Genomic DNA, 25,129 nt, shown 5'->3' with positions numbered 1-25,129 from the left:
GCCATTCTAGGCCCTTATTCACTCTAAGGAGTAATGTGAGAAACCTGCCAGGGCTGCCTGGTCCAAGGAAAAGGTGGAGGGTCGTCTGCCCCAGGATCCAACAAGGAAGGAAGCCACCGGGGAGTGATGTGATTGGAGAAGGATTGGTTCACCACTAAAATACAGGAATTCCTGGAGTCCCGTGGGGCGTTCACGGTGCAAGGGGACGAGACCTGGCTCCACCAGGTATCTCTGCTCTACCAGCTCACTGTGGGGCCCTGACAAGTCACCCACCTATGCCCGTCTCCCCATCTATGAAAAGACTGACTACATTACCTTTCAGCTCAGATTGTGTCAACAACCCAGGACCGGGAGAGGTGGGCAAATGAGAAATAAAAGACCCAGATAATCCACTGCCTTCTAGCTTGGCGCCTTCATACTTATCTCCACAAGGCAGGCAGTTGGGGCCCATTGTTTTTTGGGGGGCCCTGGTCACAGGTAGGGTGAATTTGTAACATGTCTGAAGTTGTGCAGAGGAAGAGATAAATGAAACCGGGATTAGAAATGGGGCCTGAGTCACCTGATTCGGAGATCAAACACATTTGGCAAAGGAGAACACTAAACCACTGCCTCGCCCCTTCGGCCGGCGCGGAGGATCCTGGGAGATGGGCAACAGGGAAGGGCCGAGACTCAGGGATAGAACCTTGGGTCCTGCTTCTCAACCCACTCTTCCTGACATCCCCCCTCCCTCAAAGTGGCCCAGTTTTGGTCTCGCCTCTCGGGCAGCATTCCTGGGGCACTGCTCAGGTGATGGAGGGGGACTCAAACAGGTTTAGGTCCTTCACAGGCCAGGCGGGGGAAGGAGAACGCCACTTGTCTGACCTTTCACCTGCCTACCCGGATGGAAAGAAGAACTCGGCTATCTCTTGATAGGAACTTGATATCTCTCCCCCTAAAAAAGAACGAGCCAGCTACAGGACCCCAAGAGATTTGGAGGGTAGGGACAGAAGTATTAGAACTTAACACGCTTCAGGCACATTCAAGGAATTGGTTTGCTCCCTTCTGAAACACTCCAGACAGCCCTCCTGCAGCCTAGGGCTCTCCCTGGCAGCCTCAGACCCAGACAGAAGTAAGTCCCCAGTAGACCCTTCCCCAGAGGTCTCCTACCTGGCCTCCCGTCGCTGTTGTAGCAGCCATCACGGGAAGGGTCGCCTCCTGGTGGCTGTGACTACAGGACAAACAAGTCCAGCATGGGTGAGGGTCTAGGAACGGACTGCACTTCCCTCCCCATGCCCAGACCCATCCCACCCTGGGCGCTGAGCCCCTGGGTCCCTCAGGCTATGAATAAAACGGGGAGCAGTAGGTGGGGCAGCCCAGACTGGCTCCTACTCACCTGAGTTCCTGAGCCGGCTGGGCCTGCAGCTGGGCTCTGCTCTGTGGCGCGGGTGCTGCGGCCGGGATGGGGGATGACTCTCCACTCGGGGTCATGCGTCCCTTTGTTGAGGTCTCCCAACACTCCCACCCAAGCTTCTAGGAATTCGGCGTCACGAGGCAGGGCCCGCCCCCCCATCTTTCTCTGCAGCCCTCACAACCCCCTACTTCCCCTTTCCTGGCGGCCTTTTTCCCACTAGGGTCCCCGTCTTCCCTTCCACCTGGCGAGCCCCGGTTCCCTCCACCTCCCCACCTGGTTCTCTTCCACCCTGCCTAGCTGGGGACCCTTTCCCCTCCTCATCACCACCCTCTATCTTTTGCTTTCCGGCCTGCTCTCCCCCGGCCCTCTCCCTGGCCTTCCTCAGACTTTCACTCCAAACCACGCAGGCCCCTTACCCTAAAAGTTCCCCCACCCCCGGCTTCCGGAATCCACACCCCTCTCACCGAGACCCTGTGCCCGTAGGGACTCCGCTGTCGGCTCCCCCCGGGGCAGCCAGACCCCAGCCAGCAGCAGGCAGAGCGCAGGCGCCCAGGTGCGCGGGGCCGGGGCCCTCATGGGGCGCAGGGGCTGGGGGGTCCCGAGGTGCCTCTCCTGGAGAAGACAGGGTCGCATCCGCGCTCAGCAGCCACCGTCACTCTCGCTTTCATGCCCTAGGGCTCCCTCTGACCTTCCTCCCAGGTGCTTGGCTCCTCCCCTAGCTGGAGGGACAGGACTGCCCAGCTCATTAGCCTAATTTAGGCGCCTGGCCCTCCTGGGCCTGTGGCTGCCCCTTTCGAGGGAGACTGGATTCAGAACACTCAGCGCCAAGTTCCCCGGGGGAGCAAGGAGGCGGGCTGTGCAGTCTCCAACTCCCCTTATTCCTCAGAGGTTCCTGGCTTAGGAGCCAGGATGGCTCTTACCCCCAGAGACCCAGGGTGCTGGTGTGAGCCTGGGCCTCTGGTTTCATCCCACAGAGGGCCATACTGAGGTGTCACTTAGTGGTCAGTGGCCAGTAGCAGAAGCACAGTCCTTGCCACTCCCTACTAAAAGCTCCACCAGGGTCTCCAAGGCCCAGCCTACCCCCAGCTTTGAGCTCCGCTAACGACTGCATCATGCCTTAGTCCTCCAGATGACCCCGCAGCAGCCCAGTGCTCAGCTCAGGAAATAATGGCCGAATGACCGAATTTCCTCATACTCCCATATTATTGCTCCATCAAGCCAAGACTTTGACAAAAATGACCTTAACCTTGTGAAGATGATATACTCCCTGCCCAGGAGGAATTTGGAAATGCTAAAGAACTAAGCCTGAATAATGCAAGATGTTAACCGTAGGTTGATATGTGGGAATTCTGCATTTTATGCATGATTCTTCAGTAAACCTACAACTTCTCCAATTAAAATAACAATAGTTATAATGAACTGGGTCTGACAGAACCTGTGCATCATTCACTTGGTCAACACTTATGGAGCACTAACTAGATGCCCGTTCCTGCAGTTGATGATGATGGTGATAATATTGGCTCCAGTAGGCCTCCGGCCAGGGGGTATAGATTTAGGATGAATCATTAGAATCCATTCATCAGATTTGCTGAGCACATACCCTGTGCCACACACTGTTATGAGAATATACTGGTAAACAAAGCCTACGCAGGGCATTTGAAGCCGTGGACACAGATGGGAAAATAAGGACAGTGCCTTAAAGAGCACTGGTTAAGGAATGTGAGAAGAGAAGACAGGGTTGTCTTCGCGGGATCTTGAGAAGGGATATTCATGGAGAGGAGAACCAGGACCCCCAAACCATGAGGGGAGCATTCTAAGGAGAAAGTAACCAACGAGGGAATATAAGAGGGTGGTGGAAGGATTGAGGTGACCCGTGCACTTTGCTGCCCTCCCAAAAGCACTTGCCTCTCTGCCTGGAATCTAAATATGAAATAAACAGTGCTGTGACATATTTTTAAATTGTAGAGGATCAATGACACAAGCTAGAGGGGAATGGGTTTTGTGGGATCTTTTCTGGACTTTTGAAAATCCCACAAGCCCTTCTCCTTTATCTCCTACTTAACTAGTTGATACAAGGGCCATAATATGGATATTTTTTAGAGTTCTTCCCCAAGAGAGATTTACATTTTAAACTAGGCAATAATTTAGACCCAACCAAAATAGTCGTTTGCAAAACTTCAGTTACTGGGGGGCAGGGTGTAGAGGAGAAGTCTTTAGGGCCCATTTGAAGTGGTGACCCGATTTGAGCTGCTCTCCATCTGCCTGCCCCCCACTCACTGTCCCCACAACTCAGTGCAAACTGGTCAGGTCCTCACCCTGTGTAAAGATCAGGCATAAGCTCCATAATTAAAGGTCTCCCCTCTCCTCATTCATATTTGTTTTAATCACCCCTCTCTGCACACCCCCATCCCAGCTTTCCTCACACAGTTAATCTGCCCAAGCCTCATTCACCACTCTCTCCACATGCCATTCCTAGATCTAGGGGTTCAGCAAACTTCAGTTGAATTGAATCAAGTGAACCTGGTGTGTTGGGCCAGTTAAAGGTCAGCCGTAAATCAGGATGTCACCGCCATGCCCTTTCAAGCTTCACTGAATATGCATCTGTGTGTGGTGGGGTTATTGTTGGGTTTTTTGGGTGGGGTGGCTAGAGGAGGTGGGCTGAGAGGGTCACTCCCACTCACTGGCCCAGGCCCCTGGCCATTCATCCACTTTGATTGAGCCTCTTGTGGGTCACAATAAAACCCAGCTCTGCCCCGCAAGGGTATCACAGATCAAGGATTTCTTCCGAGTGGGAACAGAGCATTAAGGAGTCCACTATGAATGCTGCTGAAGGGGAGATGACAGTCCCAGGAGGGTGAATAGGATAAGGGTATCCAGGGAAAACTGACCAGATTATCCCACTTCTTATCCACTGATATGAAATCTCTGGATCTCTACTTTCAACCCCCACAAAAAATTCCAAATCTCCCCAAGCCCCCACTATCCTCTCCCTCGACCTCGAAGTTGAGCGACACCTCCAAGAGGAGTGCAAGCCTCGAACCCAGCCACCACTGCCACCACGTACACACACTCCCGCCCATTTGTTCACCGGGAGTCCCGGGAAGGAGAGGAACTTCAGCATCCCGCGACCCGGCAGCCCCGCCCCGCCCCGCCGGCCCAGGCCCCGCCCCCACCGCGCCCGGTCCCGCCCCCAGTCCCCCAGGAAGCCCTTGCCGGTCACGTGTCGCCTCCTGTTGGCTCCCACAGCCAGGTACCCCAAGGAGCGGGTCGCGCGGCCACGCAGCTCCCAGTCATGGACCGGAAAGTGGCCCGAGAATTCCGGCACAAGGTCAGAGGTCTGAGGGGCGTTCCGAGCGTCGAGGACCCGGGAGTTCCGACCGGGGTGGTGGGGTGGGGGTGAGAAGTCGGGGCTCTAGGGTGGTCTGCCGGCAGAGATCCTCCATGAAATGAGTGTGAGAACGCTGGGGCTCTGGGTTCAGGGACGACTAAATTGGTTTCCTGCAAGCGCTGTCTCTCTTTCAGCCATCCAGGGGCTGGGGCCGTCTCTGGGATTGGAATTCCTCCCAGCCCTGGCCTGGGACAGGACACTTTTAGTGGACAGGGGCTGACACGCCTTCTCCCCGCCGTGCCGCCACTTCGGGGCCATTGGAGCTTGTGGAAAGAGTATGGGGCAGTGTCTGGGAGGTGAGAATTGGGAGGGAGGGAAATCAGATACCTCTCTGCCCTTTCATCTCAAAACAGGAGTTAGAAGCCCTTCAGGGAGCCCCCACCTGCTTTTTAGTGCTTGGGAAGCAGCTAAGGACCTGGTGCTGACCAGAGAGGATCAGAGGAGTTATAAGGAAGGGAGGCTGCAGACTGGCCAGATCCTGGGAGTGGTCTTTTGAGCTTTAGGAGCCATCAAGCACAGTCACATCTCCCCCTGGTGTGCCCCAGGTAGGGAGTTTCATTGGTGGCCTGGGATCATCAAAGACCATCATTAGAACCTGCTGAATTTCCCCTGGTTCCAGAACTGTGCAGGGTTCATGGAGGTCCTGAAGGCAGAGAGGGTCCTTGGAGGAGCCGGGCAGACTCCTTCACTTCCCCCACCCACCACTCACCCTCTCCATGCGCCGGGCCTTGGTTTGCCTCAGAGCCGCAGCCGTGAAGCCAGGGGTGTCAAGCTGCTTACAGGCTGTGCTTGAGGGGTGGGCTACCATGGGCTCGAGGCCCTTCTAGAGCCCCGGAGAGGCAGGGAATTTAGACCAAGCCCACTCCCCTTCCCCCCAGGTGTGAGAGAACTGAACTCAGGTAGGCATGGTCTGGGCGCTCAGTCTCTCCCTCTCCACAAGAGGGGCCCAGAGGAGCCCAAGCAGGTAGCCAGTGTGGGAGTTACAGGGCCTAAGGGCCAGGGGCTTTTGGCCAGGGAGTCAAACATTCATTTAATGACTATGCTTTGAGCACCTGCTCTGTGCTGAAAGCATAGTCTATGCGTCTCAAATTGCTGGCGATGTGGGGAGGGCAGTTGGTGGGGGGCACAGACCCTCTGCTAGGGTGGCTGGGTTCTGAGTGTTGGGCACACAAAGCAGGCAGCTCATATTGGCAGAAGTTTCCTAGAAACAAGACCTCAGGCCTCCCTGCTCTTGCTTCCCAGGGGTGGGAAATAGCTGGAAGTTCAGGGGGAGTCTGGGGACTGGGAGACAGCAAGGGGAGCATGAAATGGTGCTTACCAGCACATCCTGTCACAGATGAACACGAGGGCAGAAATTTCAGCCACTGGAGGTGTTTGGTCAGTGTGGATTTCAGGCAACCCACTTTGAAGGAGCCCTACCTCCCATTCCCTACCCCAAGTCCCAGGATTGAATTTCACTTTCCTGCCCATGAACTAAAGGCAAAGCCGGCCCTCCTTTGCCTTCTCGCTTTAAGCTATCTACTCTTTGCCTTTTTTTTTTTTTTTTTTTTTGAGAGAATCAGCTCTGGGGACCCAGGTATCTGCTTAGTCTCCTGGGTCAGCCCCTGTTCCTTCTCCCCAGGCCCTGCAGCTCTGAGGGCCTTAGGCCTCTGTGTTTCCGCTGCCCTCTTCTTCAAGAGTCATTACCTATTAATGCCCCTGTGTGTGCAGGCGGGGCAGGCGCCATGTGGGCTGGACTTTGTGCCCTGCGACTTCAGAGACAGCAGTAGCCTTCCCCTCCCAGGCCGGGGCTCGTCTAGGAACTTGGTGAGAGGCGACACAACAGAGGATAGAGAGGGGGCACACAGGCACGTTGGGGGAAATTAACAGCTGGCAGATGATTGCCTTCAACATGTTCCTTCTTTAGTGTTTTGGAGAAGTTTCCCCCCTGCAAATGGTTTGTAATCTCAATCATTAGTTATTGGAGGTGGAGGAGTTTGAGCTAGCACGGACTAATGGGAAGTGCTATGTGACCTTGAGCAAGTTGCCTAACCTCTCTGTGCCTCAGTTCTCTAAAGGATGAAATTAGGATAATAATAGCATTTAACTAATAAGGTTTATTGTTTAGACTGAATGACATCTACCTACATGTAGGGAGCTTAGAATACACTGTTGTTATGCTGAATTAGAACTGGAGCCAAATCTCAACCTTGTCACGCACTGCCAGTCAGACTTTCTTTATCTCTCTGAACTTCTGTTTCGTCACCTGTGAGATGGGGCTCATAGTGCTGACCTCACAGGACAGTTCGGATGAAATAGGAATTAAAGTGCTGGCTGCTCCAGGCAAGGCAGGCAACTACTGTCAATGTGCACACTGTCCAGCCACTGCCTGAGTCTCCTGATGGGTAAGCCAACAAGCTCTGTGCCATTGATGGAGTCTGCTCCTCTAGGCTTGTGCAGTCTCTCCAAGGCCACCAGCAGCATCAGCCAGCCCTTCTGGTAATGGACTCAGGCCAGGACACCAAGGGGAGGGCCTGGAGGTGTGGGGAATTGGAGACCAAGGCCTCTTCCCTAGAGAACCACCGTTTCAGAGAAAGCTGCCCATCTGCCCAGGGCACCTGCACATTGCAGGGACTTGGTTACTCATTTGCTTAAAAAGTATTTATTTCCTGTTCAGCAGTCATGCATTTATGGGTTTCTGTGGTGTACCCCGCCCTAAGCCAGGCATCTGGCAGTAGGGTGGTGATAGTAGTGGGATAATAAGAAAGCCAGAAAGAGTCCCTGCCTTCTAGGAGTTTGCTTCTCATTCATTCACTTACACATTTATTCATTCACATATTAATTATTGACGGAGCTCCTCTTTGTATTGAGGAACAAAATAAAATCTCTACTCTCTTAAAGACTGCATTCCAGTGGGGAAGGCAGACAATTAACAAGTAAACCGATAAAAGTATCATGTAATGCCAAGTAGTAATAAATGCTATGAAAAAGATAAAACCAGAGTGAGGGTTAGAAAGTGACAGGGTGATATTTTACATAGAGTAGTCAGGGAAGGCTTCTCTGAGGTGACATTTGAGCAGAGACCTGAAAGATGTGAGGGAAGGAGCCATGGGAATGTGGGAGAGCATGCCTGATGAGGAAATAGCATGTGCAAAGGCCCTGTGGTAAGTGTATGCTTATTGTGCTTAGGGACGGCAACCAAGATGGTGTGTCTAAAAGGAATTGTTGAAGTGGAAAATGGTGGAAGATGGATTAGAAGGATGGCAAGGACTTGGTAGGCCATGGACAGGACCTCGGATTTTGTTCTAAGTGGGAGTGATATGATCCAATTTACAGCATAGGAGTGACATGATCCAAGTTGCATTTAAAAGGGGTTGTTCTGGCTGCTGTGTAGACAACAGACCGAGAGGGCCAGCAGTCAGGAGGCTCCTTAGTAGCCCATGCCAGAGGTGGGGACTTGGACTAGGGGAGAGTGGTCAGACTCAAGATTCATTTTAAAAGATAGAATTGACAGGCGTTGCCAAGGAAATAACTGCAGGGACAGAGAAAGGAACATTGAGGGTGTATCTGTTTGCTTTTTTGGTGGGTAGGGGAGAAAGCTGGTGGGGACAGAGCTGGAGGAAATGAGTTCCATTTTGAAAGTTTTAAGTTTGAGATGCCTTTTAGACCTTCAAGTGGAGATGTGATTGAGAAGGTCAGTGGCTTATAGGAGTCTGGAGGACAGGAGGGAGGTCTGGACTGCAGATAAGCACCAATGAGACTTTGGGATATGAATGACATTCAGCCCCCTGAGACTGATGAGGTCACATAGAGAAGTAGTGTAGATGAAGAGAAGACCCAGGACAGGGTCTGGGGGCACCCCAAGCTTCAGAGGCAAAGAAGAATAAGAGGAGCAGCAAGTGAGGGCAGAGAACCAGGAGACAGAGGGCGTGGTCAGCTACACCAAGTACTGGGTCAAATGTTACAAACTTGGCAAGACAAGAGTCCCTTGAAAAGATGGGTAGTAATTAAACAAGGATCAGATAAGTTCAGTACTATCTGAGGTACACACTGTGAACACTTGGGAAGAAATGTGGCTGGATCCATTCATCCCACCAACATTCATTGAACAACATTTGTTGCCTCCTCTGTGCCAGACCCTGCACCGGCTGCCAAGGATGTAGAATTTTGTAATTATCAAAATTCTTAGCTAATGTTATTCTTTATTTAGTAGAGAGCATTTACTACTTTGCAGGCACTGTTCTAAGCTCTTAGCAACTACTAACAAATTTAATCCCCACAAGGTTCCTTGAGGTTGGTACTGTGTTGGTCCCCCTTTTAAAGATGAGGGAATTGGAGCATGGAGAGGTGCAGACCCAGTTGGGGCTGGGGCTGGTTGACTCCTGTCTGCCCCCACTCTCCACACCTACACTCCTGACTGCACCCTGTCTAGTGGAGAGACAGGTGGTAAAGAGAAGTGACCACAGAGCTTGTGGGTCCCCTGGCCACAGAGGGAACAGAATGCTGGTGTGGGCTCAGAGAACAACATGCCCGGCTCTGCGGCCATGTCTAAGGAAAGACTTGACCTGGACGAGGTGGGGTCGGAGGTGAGTCTTCGAGGCAGGGATTCCACAGAGAGGGGATGCTACCGTTATTGCCACTGCCGGTAGCCAAGGTTTCACATCAGCCAGGGTTGGGACAGGAAGGAAGCGACTCATCAGGAGAGAGTTACACGAGGGTGAACATGCACAGAGAAGGGCAGGGATGTATGAACCAAAAAAGGATGACAACACACCCAGGGACAGGCAGCAGCAGGAAGCTGCGTTCTGAAGGGGCGGAGGGAGGAGGGGTTACCAGAACTGAGGATTAGGCTATAGGGGGAGAATGGAAGATGCCCAGACACGAGCTCCAGCTTTCGGTGGAGAAACCTGCCATGGTGTGGTCCAGCAGAGGGGGAGCTGGGGTGAAAGTCCCCCAATCCTTTCTCAGCTTTTGCTTGTGGTCCTCCCTGGCTGAATGCAGGAGGAAGCCAGAAGGTACAGGTGAAGCATCCTGGAACATAGCGCACTGGGGAGAAGGCTGGAGAGAGGTCCAAGAGCACAAAGGATGAAGGTCCAGCATGCACTGTGGAGCCCTTGAAATGTCCTGGGCAGTGTCTTAAGTGCTTTCCATATATTAACTCATTTAATCATCACAACAGCCCGAGGAGGGGAGACATTCATCTAGTGGAACGACATGCATTATTTAAATCACTCTTGCTCTCTTTCCCCTTCCTTTGGCTGGGTGCACAGATGGAGTTGAATTTGTGTTAACTGTGTGGTTAAATGCATGAGTTAAGTGTGTGGTTCCGCTGGGTGGCTGTCCTGAAGGGCAGGGTATGCAGGGAGATGAGGCTACAGAGGGCCCCAAGGCCAAACCCAGAATTTGCCTCTGATGCGCAGACAAGGGTCACAAGCCATGTGAGGATGGAGGTGTGAGACACAGTCCTCCCTCCCTCTGCCTCCACCCCTCCCCCACCCCCAGTACAGGCTGATAGCACAGAGTCAGTTGACCATCAATAGGGAAAGCCATGCTGGACTGAGGGCATCCAATACAAGCTGGACGGGAATTGGAGGTGGGTGGGGATATGACAAAGAGACCCCCAACAACTAGGTATAGACCGTGTAGGCTTTTTGTACCCAGTATCAAGGCGGATCCAAGAAAAGGAAAATCTTTCTAAGTCTAGTTGGAGAAAGAAGACAGGGTGTCATTCACACAGTGTGTGCTCAAGAAACGTATATTGGACAAGTGCATACAAGACAATTATATATGGTAAGCGGATACCATGCAGTGGCTTGGGAAGAGAAAGGGTTTTGGAGCCGGGAGGCATAGGTCAGACAGTCTCTTTTCTGAGACTCTATTTCTTCTTCTATCAAATGGAGATCATAATATCCACCTCAGAGGGTTCATTGGGAAATTAAAGATAACATGTATAAAGTTCCCCAGACAGACGTGGTGTACCTAAGTGCAGTCTGATCAGAATGAGTTGGGCCAGGCAAAATGAACTTTGGGCCTGAAGGCAGGTGAGCAGGCTCTGGGCTGGGCATGGTCAGGAGAGACTTTAGAAGGGGGAACCTTAAATGAGGGCAGTGTTCAGATGGGCGGAGGGAGGAGAGTCTATCATGTGTGGATCTGGGACTGATTGGAGACATCCAGGAGGCCACAACCAATGTGTGCTGAAGAGTGATGGAAAGGTAGTGACCCAGGAATGACCAAGAGATGGGTGGAAGGCTCTAGCCTAGAGCAATTGGAGTTCATCATCACTCAGCAGACACCACTGAGAACTGTGAACCTCTGTGCAAAGGGAAGCCAAGATCAAGGACAAGTGCAGGGAGGAATGAATTTTGAATCCCTGCTGTGTGCCAGGTGCTTTTCATGGAAGCTGAGTGCAAAGTGTTGGGAAAATGGATCAAAGCGCCCTAGAGCTGAGTCAGGCAAACCCTCTTGGGGAGTTTGTGAGAATCCAGATGCCAAGAGGAAGGGATACAGTATAATTTTTTTTAATATTTAAAAAGTGAAGTTTGAATCATGGTGGCGATGTTACTGCAAGTTCAAGCTTCCAGAAAAACTTCCATCCTTCTCAGGTTTAGCAATGCAGTGAATGTGGTGTGTGTTTTCTCTCAGCTATGGGAAGAGAAGTAAACAGTGAATTATTTCTGAGTCTCTTTGGAGACATTTCTGTGGTAGCGGGGGGAGGGAGGGAATGATCAGAATCACAACCCTGCCTAATTTGATGGATCTCCTATGTAAGAAACATTTTGATAGCTTATCACTTAGATTCATATTTAAGGAGCATTCTACATAAATCAAATATGTTTTCCTAGCTGTTATAATATATAAATATGTATTTTTAATGGATAGGTAGGGATTTGTGTAGGTAGATCGGATGTTTAGTGTGAATATGGGGAAAGGAAAGTTCAGTGTGTCCAGGGAAGGGTCTGTTTGGCTGCAGTCAAAGTTCCATGTGGGATGTGAAGGAGATGACTCTGGAGAAGGATTAGGGTAGGATTGAAGACCGCATCATGAGTGAGCTTAACCAGGGGAGAGTGGGGGGACAACAGGCTGGAGAATTGAACTCTACAGGTTGCCTCAGAAGGACACTGGTAGGATGCAATTTCTAGGTGGGGGCCTCTGGATGGTATGGGCAGCCTTGGAGGGCTTCCCACAAAGGCCAGGAGCCTGAGCCCACAGAAACAGGCTTTTTTCCATCAACACCATCTCCAAGCAATCTGTGCTTGGCCCAGAGATGACAGAAAAACAGAATCCTAGAACCTAAGGTTGGAAATTTCCTTAGTCTTCTACTATCTACCCAGGACAACTCATCACTTCATAAACCTAATGATGCTATGCGTGCATTTCTGCAAAGAGGGATGGAAGAGAACTTCAGTCCTAAGGCATCAGCCAATGAGAGATTCCATCTCCTATCCTTTTTCTAATGTAACTGAACACAACTAGAGTTAGCAAGAAGTTCTTTGGTCAGGAGTATCCTCATTCCAACCAAGGAAAATGGGATTTTCATGCTTCCCTAAGAGAGCAGAACATTTGCTATTCAAAGTGTCATTCAAAAGATATTCTGTATTCTTGCTCAATGTGGACCAAACCAAAAGGATTTTCTTAATAGTGCAGAGGAGAGAAGTGAGGATAACTTTCTGAAAGCAAAGGTTTTCAAATTTTGGCCTAAAGCAGTCTTGGGTGTATTTTTCCCTGAAAGGCTTGAGCCACACACTGTGTGATGCAGCAGAGAAAACATAGATATTTGCTCTGCTTCTTGAAATGGAATATGGAATCTTGGGTCAGTTGACTTACCCACTCTAAGCCTCAGTTTCCTCATTTGCAAAATGGTGTGAGCATACACCTCACAGGGCTGGTGTGATACAGTGAGCAGGATAAAGCTCATGAAAATCTCATAGTGCCACCCCGTGGAGGCTCACAGGGACTCTGCAAACTTTATTTCCCTTTTCCTCCTCTTCCCATGATTCGTTCACTCCCATCCGACTTTTCTGGGCATACCAGGAGGCAGGAAGATGGACAAATTCATTCATTACTTATTTATTGACCACTTACTATATTCTAGGCTCTAAGAAATTAGAATGAAACAGACTCCACCCTCCCATTATAAGAAGAAGACAAACCAATAAACAAACAAACTTTTAAGTACAAATTGTGATTGATGCTATAAAGGAATTGAAAACCCCCAGGGTATGGGAGCTAGTTCTTTTTAGGTAGTTGGGTGGAGAAGAGCTCTTTGGGAAGTTGGCCAGCCATGTAGGGAAAGGGGTAAACAATCCAGGAAGAAGGAACGGTGTATGCCAAGGCCATATGGCAGGAGAGAATTTGGCCTTGGGGAGGAACTGAAAGGAGGCCAAGTAGCTAGGGGAGTGTGGAGGGGGATGAAGTTAAACTTTGGTAAGTCAAGTTTGAATTTGTGTTTTAAGTGGAATGAGAAGCTATTGAACAAGAGAGTGATATGTCACTTGCTAATCCATATTTTTAAAAATCTGTATTTCTCCTAGGGGAGTTCAAAACTTTCTCTGCTTAGATTCCTCCATCATAGCCAAGCTTGGGCAGCCCGGGCTGTCCCTGTGGCTGCCCACCCCTCTCATGTAGGTCCAGCAGAGTGGGTAGAGCATTCCAAGCTGGGTCCTCATGGAGATGGACAGAAGGGCCCATTTTATGGTGTATACAAGAGCCCAGGCTACCACCCAAGATTTAGTACCACCAACTCCAGCAGATGCTTTACTGCCCCATCTTCAAGCTGTTTAGAAGACCCTTGGGTAGTCTGGTGAGGCAGGGAGAGGGTAGGAGTGCCCTTTTTGGAGCAGGTGGGGTGAATTTTTGTAGCAGTTGAAGCCCAAGCATCCTAGGCTGTTTCTCTCTTTGATGAACTGCTCAGTCTGATTTTAGAGTGAAGAGCGCTGCCAGGTGGGAGACATATGCATTCTACGCCCTCTGCTCGTGTCAGAAATCCCAAGGGTTTGGCCCAGTGTGTTCTCTGTGCCCCCAATCCTTCAGAACCCATGAGCTCCCCACAGATAGAGCTAAGGCTACCCTGGCCTTCCTCTGAGGGCCACCCAGATGGACGCTCACAGCTTCGAGGGGCAGCTTCCCCCAGTGAGGGGCTTAGGGCCTAGACTATGCCAATGAGCATGGAGGCTGGGGGAGGAACCCAAGACCCCCCGCCAGCCTCCACTGTGCCCTATTTCTCAGTCTTGGGCTGAAGAGAGTGCCCAAGGGTGCAATGGATTGAGATTCCCACGGAGCTCTCCCAGGGAGGGAATTCAGGTCTCTTGGGCCACCAGCTGCCCCAGAATTGAGGTGCTAATGAAAAGAGCACCTGAACCTGACCTTGGAGTCCCAGCCATTGACGTCAACAAAGTTGAAGTGCTGTAACCTGACTCTCCCCATATGGGGGGATGTGCAGGGGCCCAGGGAGGGGTAAGGAGTGGCCAGGAGGATGACCAGTGGACAGATCCAGGGCCAACCCAGCCGAGTCCAGGACAGGACAGCATTCCCCTGGCATTGGGGTCACAGGGGAGCGCAGTGGTAGGGTGCCTCCTGTGGGTGGGATGTGCTATCTGAGTGAATGGCCTAAATCCTTTCTGAAAGCGTTTGTCCGGCACTACAGCCACTATCAGGTAAGACAAGGGGCTTCTTTCCGACAGGGGAGCTGACACTGGCACTGCCAGTCCTGGACACAGACATGGGAGTGAATGGCAGCATGCCCATGGGGGCACACTGCTGTCACGTGGGAGTTCACATATGTGTAAATGTGTGTGCATCCCTATGTGTGTGTTGGTAATCCTATCTGTGGACGGGGCTTAGCCTGGCTACATCTGGATGTGCAAACTCACCCCTGTGGCCACACTGGGGTGGCCTGCATAGGTCTGAGGTTTTGTAGTTGGAGGGGCAGCCTGGTGCATGACTCCCCTCCTCTCCTCATAACCCCAGCCAAGAGGAGATGCTGGGGAGGTCCCTTCTGGGAGAGCTGGAATGGGGATGCTGAGCCTGGAGCTATAATTCTGCCCTTGGATTTCTAGGTGGATTTTCTGATTGAAAATGATGCAGAGAAGGACTATCTCTATGACGTGCTGCGGATGTACCACCAGTGAGTGTGCTGGGTCCAGCCCCGTGGACCTCCCTGGGTATCTCTGCCTTCAGGACGTCCTGGGAAGGGTTGTTCTGGGACAAGAGGATGTCTTTTCCTCGGCAACTCAGGGAGGCACTGAGCTTCTCAGTGCCCCTGGGAATCAAATGGACATACCATTCAGTCATCTCAGTGAATACATTGCGCTTGACTTTGAGCTTGTCTTGCTCAAACAAGTGTGTCTCCAATCCCTAGTTCAGGTTGTCACAATCTGATTGGAGAGACTGTCAAGCAGCCAGTTAGGTTCAGCAGAGTGTGGTCAGTTCTGAGATGGAACAAAACATGCAAGCCGGCCCCAGCCCCTGCGACAGAGGTCTAAAATCACCCGCTTGCTTTTTGATGCATTCACCATACATTTATGAATGAGCTCTTGTCACTTTCTGGGCACCATGCCGGTTCAGAAATTGGTAAGAAAGCTCTTTCTTTCCTTGAGTCATTTGAGGGGTGTGCTTTAGATGCCACATATGCCAAGACGTCTAATATAAGTTACAATGGAACAACTGCTCAGGAGAGTTAGAAGCCACACGCTGCAGAATTTTCACTTCCAACTGTGGAGGGAAGGACCAGGAAGATTTGAGCTAGGTTTCAAGAAATAAGGATTTTGATAGATGGAATATCAGCAAAGGGCATTCGAGGATGTGGCATCAGCATGAGCAAAGGGGTAGAGGCATGAAAGTCCAGGGTGCAAATGGGAAACGATAAGTGATCAAGGGGAATAGAACTTGGAGTACACAGAGACTGGAGAAGTTCCACCGAGACAGGTCGTGGAAGGTCCTGAACCTGCCAAGGAGAATAGACTTCGTTCTGTTGCTCTCTTTGGGAACCATGGAAGGGTTTGAGAAATGGAGTGACTTACATTTAGAAAAGATTAGATGAGAGTGAGCTAGTCAGTAGGCAACTGGAGATGAGCAGGCAGAGATATCAAGGGTCTGAACAGAGTGAAGAAGTGAGAGATATTGCAAGTGTAGAATTTACAGAACTTAGCATCAGAAGCGGAGGTGAGGGTACGAGAGGGGTGGCAACGTCTCACACAGAGGCTTGCCTTCTGCAGAGATCCTGAGCTTCAGAACTAGGCAGAGCTAAGTTTGAATCCTGGCTCCATTTCATCTGCAAACTGGGTTAACAATCCCTTGTTGCTGCTTTTCCTTGTGCTACATACACGAAAGAACAAAACTCCAAGGACAAACAGAGATTCCCAGACCTAGGCCCAGCAGTGAGGCTCTAGGCTGGAGCTGCACCGTGGCTCCCAGGGATCATAGCCAGGGGCTTGGCTCCACGCGCCCCCCGTGTTTCTGCAGGACCATGGACGTGGTGGTGCTGGTGGGAGACCTGAAGCTGGTCATCAACGAGCCCAGCCGTCTGCCGCTGTTTGACGCCATCCGGCCCCTGATCCCGCTGAAGCACCAGGTGGAATACGACCAACTGACCCCCCAGCGTTCTCGGTGCGGAGGGGGCCACGAGGCTCGAGGCAGGGGGTGGGAGGGGTCACCCCGGGATGGACAGGGTCCCTCGCTAGTGGACAGGACAGGGCTGGCGGCCAGGTCTGAATTCGGCCCCGACCGACTTCTCCTTCTGTGGCAGGAGGCTGAAAGAGGTGCGTCTGGACCGCCTGCACCCCGAAGGCCTCGGCCTCAGCGTGCGTGGGGGCCTCGAGTTCGGCTGCGGTCTCTTTATCTCCCACCTCATCAAAGGCGGTCAGGCAGACAGCGTTGGGCTCCAGGTGAGCGCATAGACTCTGCAGGGCAGAGGGCAGGGGGCAGAGGGCAGAGGGCAGGCTTTCCGCTTCCTGCCTCCCCTCCTCATTCATGGGCTGAGCTGTGTCATAATGTGGTCACCCCGCTTTTCGGAGCCTTTGGAAGAGGAAGAGACTGACATATCCTGACAGGTTTCACAGACCCATAGAAATTAGACTGCAGGCAGTTGCCTATTTTCCTGAGTCGAACTGGAAACCTGGCTTCTGTGTGCTCCCAGCGGCTGCTGCTGTTTTCGCCCATCCCCTCTAGGTCCCTAAACAGGAATGTGATTATGTCCTGGCACCAAAGTCACTGGACATCCTCGCCAGAAGGAAAGAGGGAAGGACAGTGCAGTGTGGCGCTTAGGAGCACAGCCTCTGGAGCCAGCCTGCTCACATTCAGTCTGGCTTTACTATTCATTAGCTTTGTAACTTTGGTGAAATTACTTAACCCCTGCACCCCAGTGTCCTTATCTGTTAAATGGGGACGATGATAATACCACCTACCTCATCAGATTGTCAGGAGGAACCGTTGAATTAAAACTGTAACCCGCTTTTGTAACAGTGCCTGGCGCATAAGTGCTCTGTGTTGGTTAGGTTAGCAGAGGGCGGGTGATTGAATGAAACTCTCTAATGTGGCAGGTCGAATTCACAGCCAGGTCTCACTGTATGTGGTCGGTGTTTCCTTCCCATTTGACTGAATTATTAATAAAGGCTCCGGGATTTGGCTAGAGTCACACAGCCAGAAAATGGCAGGGGTGGGATTTGAACCCAGGTCCCCTGACTGCCATGCCCAAGTCTCTCTTCAGCACTCCGTTAGGGTCCCCACACCTCAGAGCAGAGATGGGCAGACCTCCAGGTCTCGCTGCTCCCAGAGCTCAGAGCTGTTTTTTGTATGTCCAGATAAAGGAGGTCCTCCCGCCCCCTTCCAGCACCCCCTCTCCCCCCAACTCCCTGAGCTTCCAGCACAATTGTTATCAACATCCCAATCCCAGCTGCCAAGGCGGGACTCCAGAAGGCTGTACGCTAATGGCACCAGACACCATGGAGTGGGCAGTGGAAACAGAGCTGACAGATATCGCTTTGTTCTAAATCCCTGTCTCACGGCTCACTGGTAGCATCTGAAATTTCAGCCCCTTCATTATTCCCCTCCACTGCGGCACATTTTCCAGCCCAGAAATGCAGCCAGAGGAAAAGCAAAACGAGCTCCTCTCTTGGCATCAAGAGGCCCTCTCTTTTTCAGGGCAAGCTCTTCTCCTAGGACAAGCATTTCTCAACCATGCCTCAGTGATTGAGGGCATCAGGGTTTTTTACTGAAATGTAGAGTTTCACCTTCCAGCCTGTTTCTCAGGCTTATGAATTATCGAGCCTTTCATGGGCTCACGGGCTCATCGCTCCTTTGTGCCTCTGTCCCTCTGAGCCTCGTATCACTGTGGCCCTTGCACAAAGGGCTTTTTGCAGGGATCCGTGCGGGAACCAGAGGGAGAGGAAAGTTGATTCTGCAACCTGAGCCGGGGGCTGTGTGGGAATCATTCCGACTGGGGTCCTGGCACGTTTTCTTTTGGGACAAGGCAGGGAACTTCACTCAGAGGAGCTTGGGGGGAAAAGTTCAGCATCTATTGACCTGACGGGGGGGATTCATGTTTCTGTGGAGAGCTCATACTGAGGGCAGCTGGGAGAAGGTTCTGGAAGCAGGGATGGGGCAGGTTCAGATACTACCTGATTGGGCTCAAGGCCCTGCCTTGATCTGATCTTTTAATCTGGACCCTAGGCAGGGAGCTTGGACTCTCCAATGAGACCCAGCTCTGGTGTTCCATCCCTCTGTGTGTGTTGCTCTTTTTCAAGTGTATCATATCTTAACCTACACCCATTGCCCTGCTGCACAAATTGCTGTATAGTTTAGAACTAGCAAATAATTCTCCCTGCCTTAGTTGTTTCAGCTGTAAAATGAACAGAGTAACCCCTACCTTTCCTTTGGGGCTTGAGGACTCTGACAGGTGACAAGGATCCAGAGAGGGCAGGATGCAGGAAATGGCAGCCAGGTTTGGCAAGGTGCCCTTCTTTTCTGCTTCCAGACACCCAAGAAACAAGACTGTAGAATCAGGGAGACCTGACTGCAAATCCCAGCAACTGCGTTGGCAAGCTGGGTGCCCTTGGGCAAGTCACTTCACCTCTCTGAGCCTCAGTTTCCTTGTTTGCTCAATAGGGACACAGACTTTTGCAGGGTTGTTGTAAAAATTGGTAAAAGAAGCTAATGGTGGCCGGAGTGTGCTCTGCTGTCCTTACATTAGATATCCCCAGAAACCTAGAGAGTCCTTCAGCAAGCCCCTTCCCATTGCAGGTTTTTGAACCCTTCGCCTCTCTTGTCTGGTCCCTGAGAAAATCTGGGTCTGTGTCCAGATATGGGAGGGAAGTGGTCCAGGTGGCAATATAACGAGATGGGAACTCTGTGGGGGTGTTTTAGAGGGTGAAAATTGGCCAAAAGGCCACCCAGCCCCCATGGAGTCAAGCTGCATTCCCTAAATGCTCCTTGCCACCCAGCCACCAAAGGAGCAGTACTCGTGGTTTGAGTCAAGCCCCCAGCTCATGGCCTGTGAAGACCCCTAATTGCAGAGAGGCATCAGGGATCCAGTCCCTGTTTTATAGCTACTGTCTGTGTGGCCCTGGGCAAAACGTCCCCTCTCTGGGCCTCGATCTCAGCTGATCTCTGAGGGTCCTTCCAGCAATGCGGTGATCAAATGAGCATCATAATTTGTCCCCAGGGCCAAGGGCTTGCAGGAGCCAGATGCCTTGTCCAGCAGGGGCGACCTCACCCCACAGCCCCCTGCATGCCACCCTCCACCCCCACCCCCAATTTCCCTCAATCTGCAGTGGCCTTAGCCATGAGTAAAGGGATCTGAGTAGAGTATTTAGAGCTCAGGCCAAGCTAATGATAACAATAACAACTATTTGTTGAGCGCTTACTGTGTGCCAGGCATTGGCTGGGTTAGTCCTTTATGTGCCCAATCTCACTTAATTCTCACAGCAACCACATTCTTTCCCCATTTTATTAATGAGGAAAACCGAGGTTCAGAATGCTCAAAAGAATTCCCCAAGGCCACAAAGCTAATAAGAATAAGCAGGAATATGAACTAGGACATCTGATGCCAAAGCCTCTGCACTCATTCTCCATTCTTTGCTTGCCCCAGAGTAGGAGTTCAGAGATCAGGGCCCCTGTCCGAGTTAAAATGTTCATCAGGTTTCCATAAAGTGGAGAAAAGAGATCCTGTGTGTGGTGGTGATGTGGGCTTGGGCTGGTAGCCATGGAAGTTCCCCCCCAGCACTCTCAAATGTCAATGATGAATGGAGACAGGGGAGCCTGCTTCCCAAGGAGGATGGGACAAAGGTCAGGAAAAGGCTGGTAGAAGCTGGGTGAAAGGTCGCTCTTTGCCTGGATTCCATGGTGCCCTCATGGGGTCAAAGGGGCACCAGAGGCAGAATTCAAAGTCCTGAGTTCCTCTCCTAGCTCAGCTAACCACTTGCTGTGTCCCTCACCCCACATCCTGGCTTTCCCATCTGCAAGATGGGACCAGAAGACTGCTTGGCAGTGCCATCTCTCCTGGGACCCTTCAGCTGATGGAGGGTGGTTTGATTATGACAAGGCACAAGAGCACAAGTCACGGTTTATTCTGGGGAGAGGCGTGGGCATCCTTCCCTTTCCTGGATGCCCCCTTTCCTGGAAAGCAAGCCCAGAGCACCTGGGGGTGGCCTGCCCAGCTGCCCAGTGCTCTCCCAACCTCTGCTCGTTCCCTCTGTCTGTGGCCAAGGTAGGGGACGAGATTGTCCGCATCAATGGCTATTCCATCTCCTCCTGCACCCATGAGGAGGTCATCAACCTCATCCGCACCAAGAAGACTGTGTCCATCAAAGTGAGACGTGAGTGAGGAGGCCAGAGGGCTGGGGAGGTGAGGTGGGCTGGGCTCGGCAGCTGGGAGACCCAGCTCCTGAGAGAGGAAGGAGGGCAGAGGAGCCATCCTAACCCCTGTACTTTTCTCCCCCAGACATCGGCCTAATCCCTGTGAAGAGGTGAGCAGGACCTATCCTCTCTAGGCCCTCTTCTCAACGGACTCAAGGTCCTGGGGTCAGCCCCGGGGGCTGGCCCCCTTCCCCAGGCCAGCACATCTCCTGGGCCGGAGACAGCTGGAGGCCTCTGGTGTGGCAGGTCTGGATTAGAGTTCTGGCGCCTCTGACATCTCTCCCTCATAACCCTCCTTACGTTTTCCCTTTCTGTCAGCTCTCCTGATGAGCCCCTGAAATGGCAGTATGTGGATCAGTTTGTATCAGAGTCTGGGGTAAGAGCCAGGCCACCTATGATGGAGTCTGGGGGTGGGCAGCTGCTCTGAGACGGAGGGCTGGCTCTGGGGATGTGCCCTCGGGGAGAGCCAAAGGCAACACCCAGAATGCTGGTGTGGGTTCGTGGGCCCCTGCTGGACCCGGCTTGCAGACCCTCTACCCCATAGGGACAGAATGGCAGCCAGGCCTGTGTGGGGGCAGCAGCGCTTGCCCTGAATGTCTCATGAGCTCCTGAAAGCTTCGTGAGCTCAAGGGGCCGCTTGCATGCATGTGGACACCCAGTGACCCTGCTTCTGTCTGTCTTCCAGGGCAGGCAGGGCAGCCTGGGCTCCCTCGGGAGTCAGGAAAACAAAGAGAAGAAGGTCTTCATCAGCCTGGTGGGCTCCAGGGGCCTTGGCTGCAGGTGGGTGGCCAGCAGGTCCCAGAGACAACCGTCCTCTGAGAAGTGACTTATCCACTAGTGGTGACACTCCTTGGTGCCAGGTTTTCCCTCTGAACTTCACAACAGCTCTGGGGGTCCAGAGGGGCAGCTCTAACAGACCCTATTTTACATATGAGGAAACTGAGGCCCAGAGGTGGGACCATTTCTTTTGGGGATCCCTTGAGTCGCTGCAGGAGTGGTCCATTCAGCTCGTCAGCTCTGTTACACCTCCCTTCCCACTTAGTAATTTCGTGGACTTCCTTCAAGAGGTAGCTAGGGGACCCCAAACAGGTCCCAGGGTGTTCTTGTGAGCGTGCACAAGAACTAGTTACTTAGCCACTGTCAGCCTCAGTTTCCCCCGCTATAATGGAGGATGCCAGTACCCACATCACAGAGTTGTTATCAGGAGGAATGGGATGCCAGAAGCAAAGCGCCAAGCTTAATGCCTGACAGGCAGTAAGCGGTTGGTAAATACCAGCTGTATTATTTAAGTTATTGTTGGCTATTTCCATTCGTTCATATTTGGAACACCTTTGTGCCAAGCGTAAGCGATTAAGAAAAAGGTCTTCTTTCTACCACATCACAGCCCAATAGAGAAGCCAACAGAGAAATGTTTACAGTGAAGGGTGACAGGGGCTGTACTGGAGCCACATTCTCCATTGGATGGCAACAAATAGATTTCCTCTCCCGTGTCATCTGTAATGTGATGGCTGCCTGGGGTGCCGCTGGGAAAGGTTTCTGAGGCTGTGTCCAGGTGTGGTGGGGAAAACCGCTGTGATGTCTGCCGCGGTTTGGGTCTGGAGAATGAAAATGAGGGCCATCCCTGCTGGTGCTGTAGGAGCACTGAGAAGGGAACAGCTGGCTTCGCCTGGGGATGGGATAAAGGGTTTGGTGAACACCTTGTAGAGGAGATCGCATTTGAATCTTAAAGAATGAACAGGAAATTGCTAGAAAGAAAAGACGGCCTATACAGCGTATTCGGTGAGGGGCTGGGCAGGGGGAAATGACAAGAAATTCGCTGTGACTTTGGCCAGGGCAGCAGTTCAGATGAGGCTGAGGAGGGAACCGTGGAGGGCCTTGGGCACTGAGTCCAGGCCTTGGCCTGCTTCCTGAGGGGCCGGGGCACCTGGCCCTGGGTGGGCCCTCGGGAGCCCTGGAGGAGTGGGTAGCACACTAAGAATGAGCACGCGCTGCAGGGGATGAGCAGCGGCAGGCAGCCCCTCACCGCCTTTCCCCTCTCTCCCCCAGCATTTCCAGTGGCCCCATCCAGAAACCCGGAATCTTCATCAGCCACGTGAAGCCTGGCTCCCTGTCTGCCGAGGTGGGACTGGAGGTAGGTGGCCCTGGGCCGGCCGCAGGAGGCCTCGGCGGGGCCGGTGGTGATCGCTTCCCCGTCCCCCCATCCAGCCCTCTCTCTGCAGTCGCTGGCTGCTGACTCCTCCCTGTCCCCCAGGGAAAGGCTTCCTGGAGGGGTTGCCCTTTGACCACCTTCCCCAGCCCTGAGATAGTTTGGCCCTGATCTTAGAATGGAGTGATAGCAATCAGAGTTGGCATTCAGTGAGTGCTTACTTGGGTCAGACATTGTTCTAAGCCCTTAAACTTTAAAATAACGATGAGAATTAGATACTAGAGTTATCCCCATTTTAGGGACAAGGAAACTTGAGACACAGGGAGTTTATGTGATTTTTTGAAGATTATGTACCTCGTACAGTAGGGCTGGGATTCAAACCTAAGTGGTCTGATGCCAGAGCCGGGCCTCTCAACCTCCCTGTACTTTGGGCAGTTACTTCGTGTCTCTGTGCTTCACTTTCCTCCCTAGCAACATGGTAATAATAACACCTTAGGCTCCTTGTATAGATTAGATGAACTAATACATGTTCTTAGGACTGTGCCTGGCACATAGTAAGTGTTCAATGCATATTAGCTGTTCTATCTACTGCTGTTATGACTCAGTGTTGCCTCTGCTATATCAGAAACCCAAAGGCTCCTGTGTCTACAAACTGAGATTTTAAAAAGCAAATGTCATAAATTCAGAGAAAGAAACAAACCTCTGATGGATGGCATAATATTTGGCAGCTGATGAAAGAGGTATGAGGTGGGGGGAGTAGAGAGTTCCAGAGTGAGCCGAGGCCCCTCCCAGAACCCCATCAGAGCTTTCCAACCGGTCTGCTCCTGGGGAAGAGTTGAGGTGCAGCCACGTGAAGGCCCAATGTCTGACCCTGGCCCGCTGGGGGACCCCTGCCTGCACCTGAGTGAGTATACAGGTAGTGCCAACAAGCTCACCCTTCTCGATTTCTCCACCAGACAGGTGACCAGATTGTGGAGGTCAATGGCATCGACTTCTCCAACCTGGACCACAAGGAGGTGAGATGTGGGGTCTTCACCTCCTTCTCATCACCCCCCTCGACTTCTCACCCCCTGCTGCTCCCTGCCTGGACGGCTCAGATCTCTCACTGCCCCTCTGCTTGTCCCGCAGGCCGTGAACGTGCTCAAGAGTAGCCGCAGCCTGACCATCTCCATCGTAGCCGGAGCTGTGAGTCCAGAATGAACTTTTGGGGGCCTCGTTACCCCTGCCTCACCTCCAGGCCCCCAGCTCCTCAGACCCCGGTGCTCTGCCCCACAGTCCCGGCAAGAACCAGGGGGTCTGACAGAGCAGAGGGGCTTCCCAGTGAGGAGATGTGTAGGTCAGACACAAACCGCAGTGCCTGAGGCTGGGGCGGGCGCGGGGCTGAGAAGACAGGCTGCACTGTGGTCCCCAGGGCAGCGGCAGTGACGCCCAGGTTGCCCCATTGGGCTGAACGGGAGCCTCTCTTCTCCTTGTTTCTCCTCCCCAGGGCCGGGAGCTGTTCATGACAGACCGGGAGCGGCTGGCCGAGGCCCGGCAGCGTGAGCTCCAGCGGCAGGAGCTTCTGGTGCAGAAGCGGCTGGCAGTGGAGTCCAACAAGATCCTCCAGGAGCAGCAGGAGATGGAGCGGCAGTGAGTGGGGCCCCGCAGGGTGCTGCTCCCCACCCCCCTAGGCCTGGTCCCACCCTGCTGCCTCCTCACTGCCTCCTGAACCTGCTTCACCCCTCCACCCAAGGCCTGTCCTTCAATCTCATGGGTTCAGTGGAGGTCAACCTATCCATTCCCCTGCCTCCAGACCACCTGGCTTCTCCCCTCTCACCAAGGAGAGCCCTCTGAGTTCCAAGACTCCGCCAGCAGTAGCTACCGTTTGTCAAGTACCCACCATGGGACTGGCCCTGATTTAGGGTCTTGCTTATGTTGCTTGATATAATTTCTACAAGAGCCCTGGGGAATCGAGGGTGTTAGCTCTATTTTACAGAGAGGTCTAGCCAGTTGTGTGTACAAAGTCACACGTGGCTGAGCTGGGATTCAGACCCAGGCAGTCTGGCTGGAGAGTTTTGCACTTCCCCCAAGACCATCCTGTCTGTGGGTGATAAGACCCACCAATGGTCTTGAGAGGATCGACTAAGAGAATAAATCGGGCAACTAATGTATAAATAAGAAATGACTGTCAAAATCCAAGTCCAGTACAGTCTAGGAGAAGAATAAGTATTTGGAGAAAAAAGGAGCCAAAGATCTTCCCATCTTCCCCACCCCAGAACTGCTTGGCAAAGACCTCCGGGTAGTACCTCTGCCCACTGGGCTTAAAGGCCAGTCACTTGAAGTGCTTGGAGTTGGGTGTGAGGGGCCTGGCCCGCATGCAGACCAGCCTCCTGCGGCA

The 25,129-nt window shown here is 52.4% G+C and overlaps 2 protein-coding genes across 8 annotated transcripts in view; one reads left to right on the top strand and one right to left on the bottom strand.

Moving 5' to 3' along the window:
- The window catches only part of OTOG (otogelin), a 101,875-nt gene extending 99,852 nt beyond the window's left edge, over window positions 1–2,023 (bottom strand). Inside the window, exons 1-3 of the mRNA XM_077114782.1 lie at window positions 1,855–2,023; window positions 1,373–1,509; window positions 1,147–1,207 (exon numbers count right to left, since the gene is read on the bottom strand). Coding sequence (XP_076970897.1) covers window positions 1,147–1,207; window positions 1,373–1,509; window positions 1,855–2,023 — 367 coding nt within the window. The remainder of the gene's footprint in view (window positions 1–1,146; window positions 1,208–1,372; window positions 1,510–1,854) is intronic.
- Window positions 2,024–4,597: 2,574 nt separating this feature from the next.
- USH1C (USH1 protein network component harmonin) overlaps window positions 4,598–25,129 on the top strand; it is a 46,008-nt gene continuing 25,476 nt past the window's right edge. For 6 of the 7 annotated variants that reach the window (XR_013156838.1, XM_077114141.1, XM_077114140.1 and 3 more), the window contains exons 1-12: window positions 4,598–4,718; window positions 14,813–14,880; window positions 16,218–16,361; window positions 16,501–16,639; window positions 20,458–20,566; window positions 20,692–20,716; window positions 20,925–20,982; window positions 21,292–21,386; window positions 22,653–22,737; window positions 23,709–23,768; window positions 23,881–23,937; window positions 24,239–24,381. Coding sequence is in view for 6 of the 7 variants with exons in the window: in XM_077114141.1 (XP_076970256.1) it covers window positions 4,683–4,718; window positions 14,813–14,880; window positions 16,218–16,361; window positions 16,501–16,639; window positions 20,458–20,566; window positions 20,692–20,716; window positions 20,925–20,982; window positions 21,292–21,386; window positions 22,653–22,737; window positions 23,709–23,768; window positions 23,881–23,937; window positions 24,239–24,381 (1,019 nt within the window). In the remaining variant the exon portion in view is untranslated. Of the gene's footprint in view, window positions 4,719–13,275; window positions 14,411–14,812; window positions 14,881–16,217; window positions 16,362–16,500; window positions 16,640–20,457; window positions 20,567–20,691; window positions 20,717–20,924; window positions 20,983–21,291; window positions 21,387–22,652; window positions 22,738–23,708; window positions 23,769–23,880; window positions 23,938–24,238; window positions 24,382–25,129 lie in introns of those variants that run through there. The other variant, XM_077114145.1, reaches the window with a different exon arrangement.

The sequence above is a fragment of the Tamandua tetradactyla genome, chromosome 8 (genome assembly GCF_023851605.1).
Source record: "Tamandua tetradactyla isolate mTamTet1 chromosome 8, mTamTet1.pri, whole genome shotgun sequence".
In the NCBI taxonomy this organism is placed as follows: Eukaryota; Metazoa; Chordata; class Mammalia; order Pilosa; family Myrmecophagidae; genus Tamandua; species Tamandua tetradactyla.
Note: the sequence above shows the minus strand (reverse complement) of the source record. Positions and strands in the feature narration are given on the sequence as shown.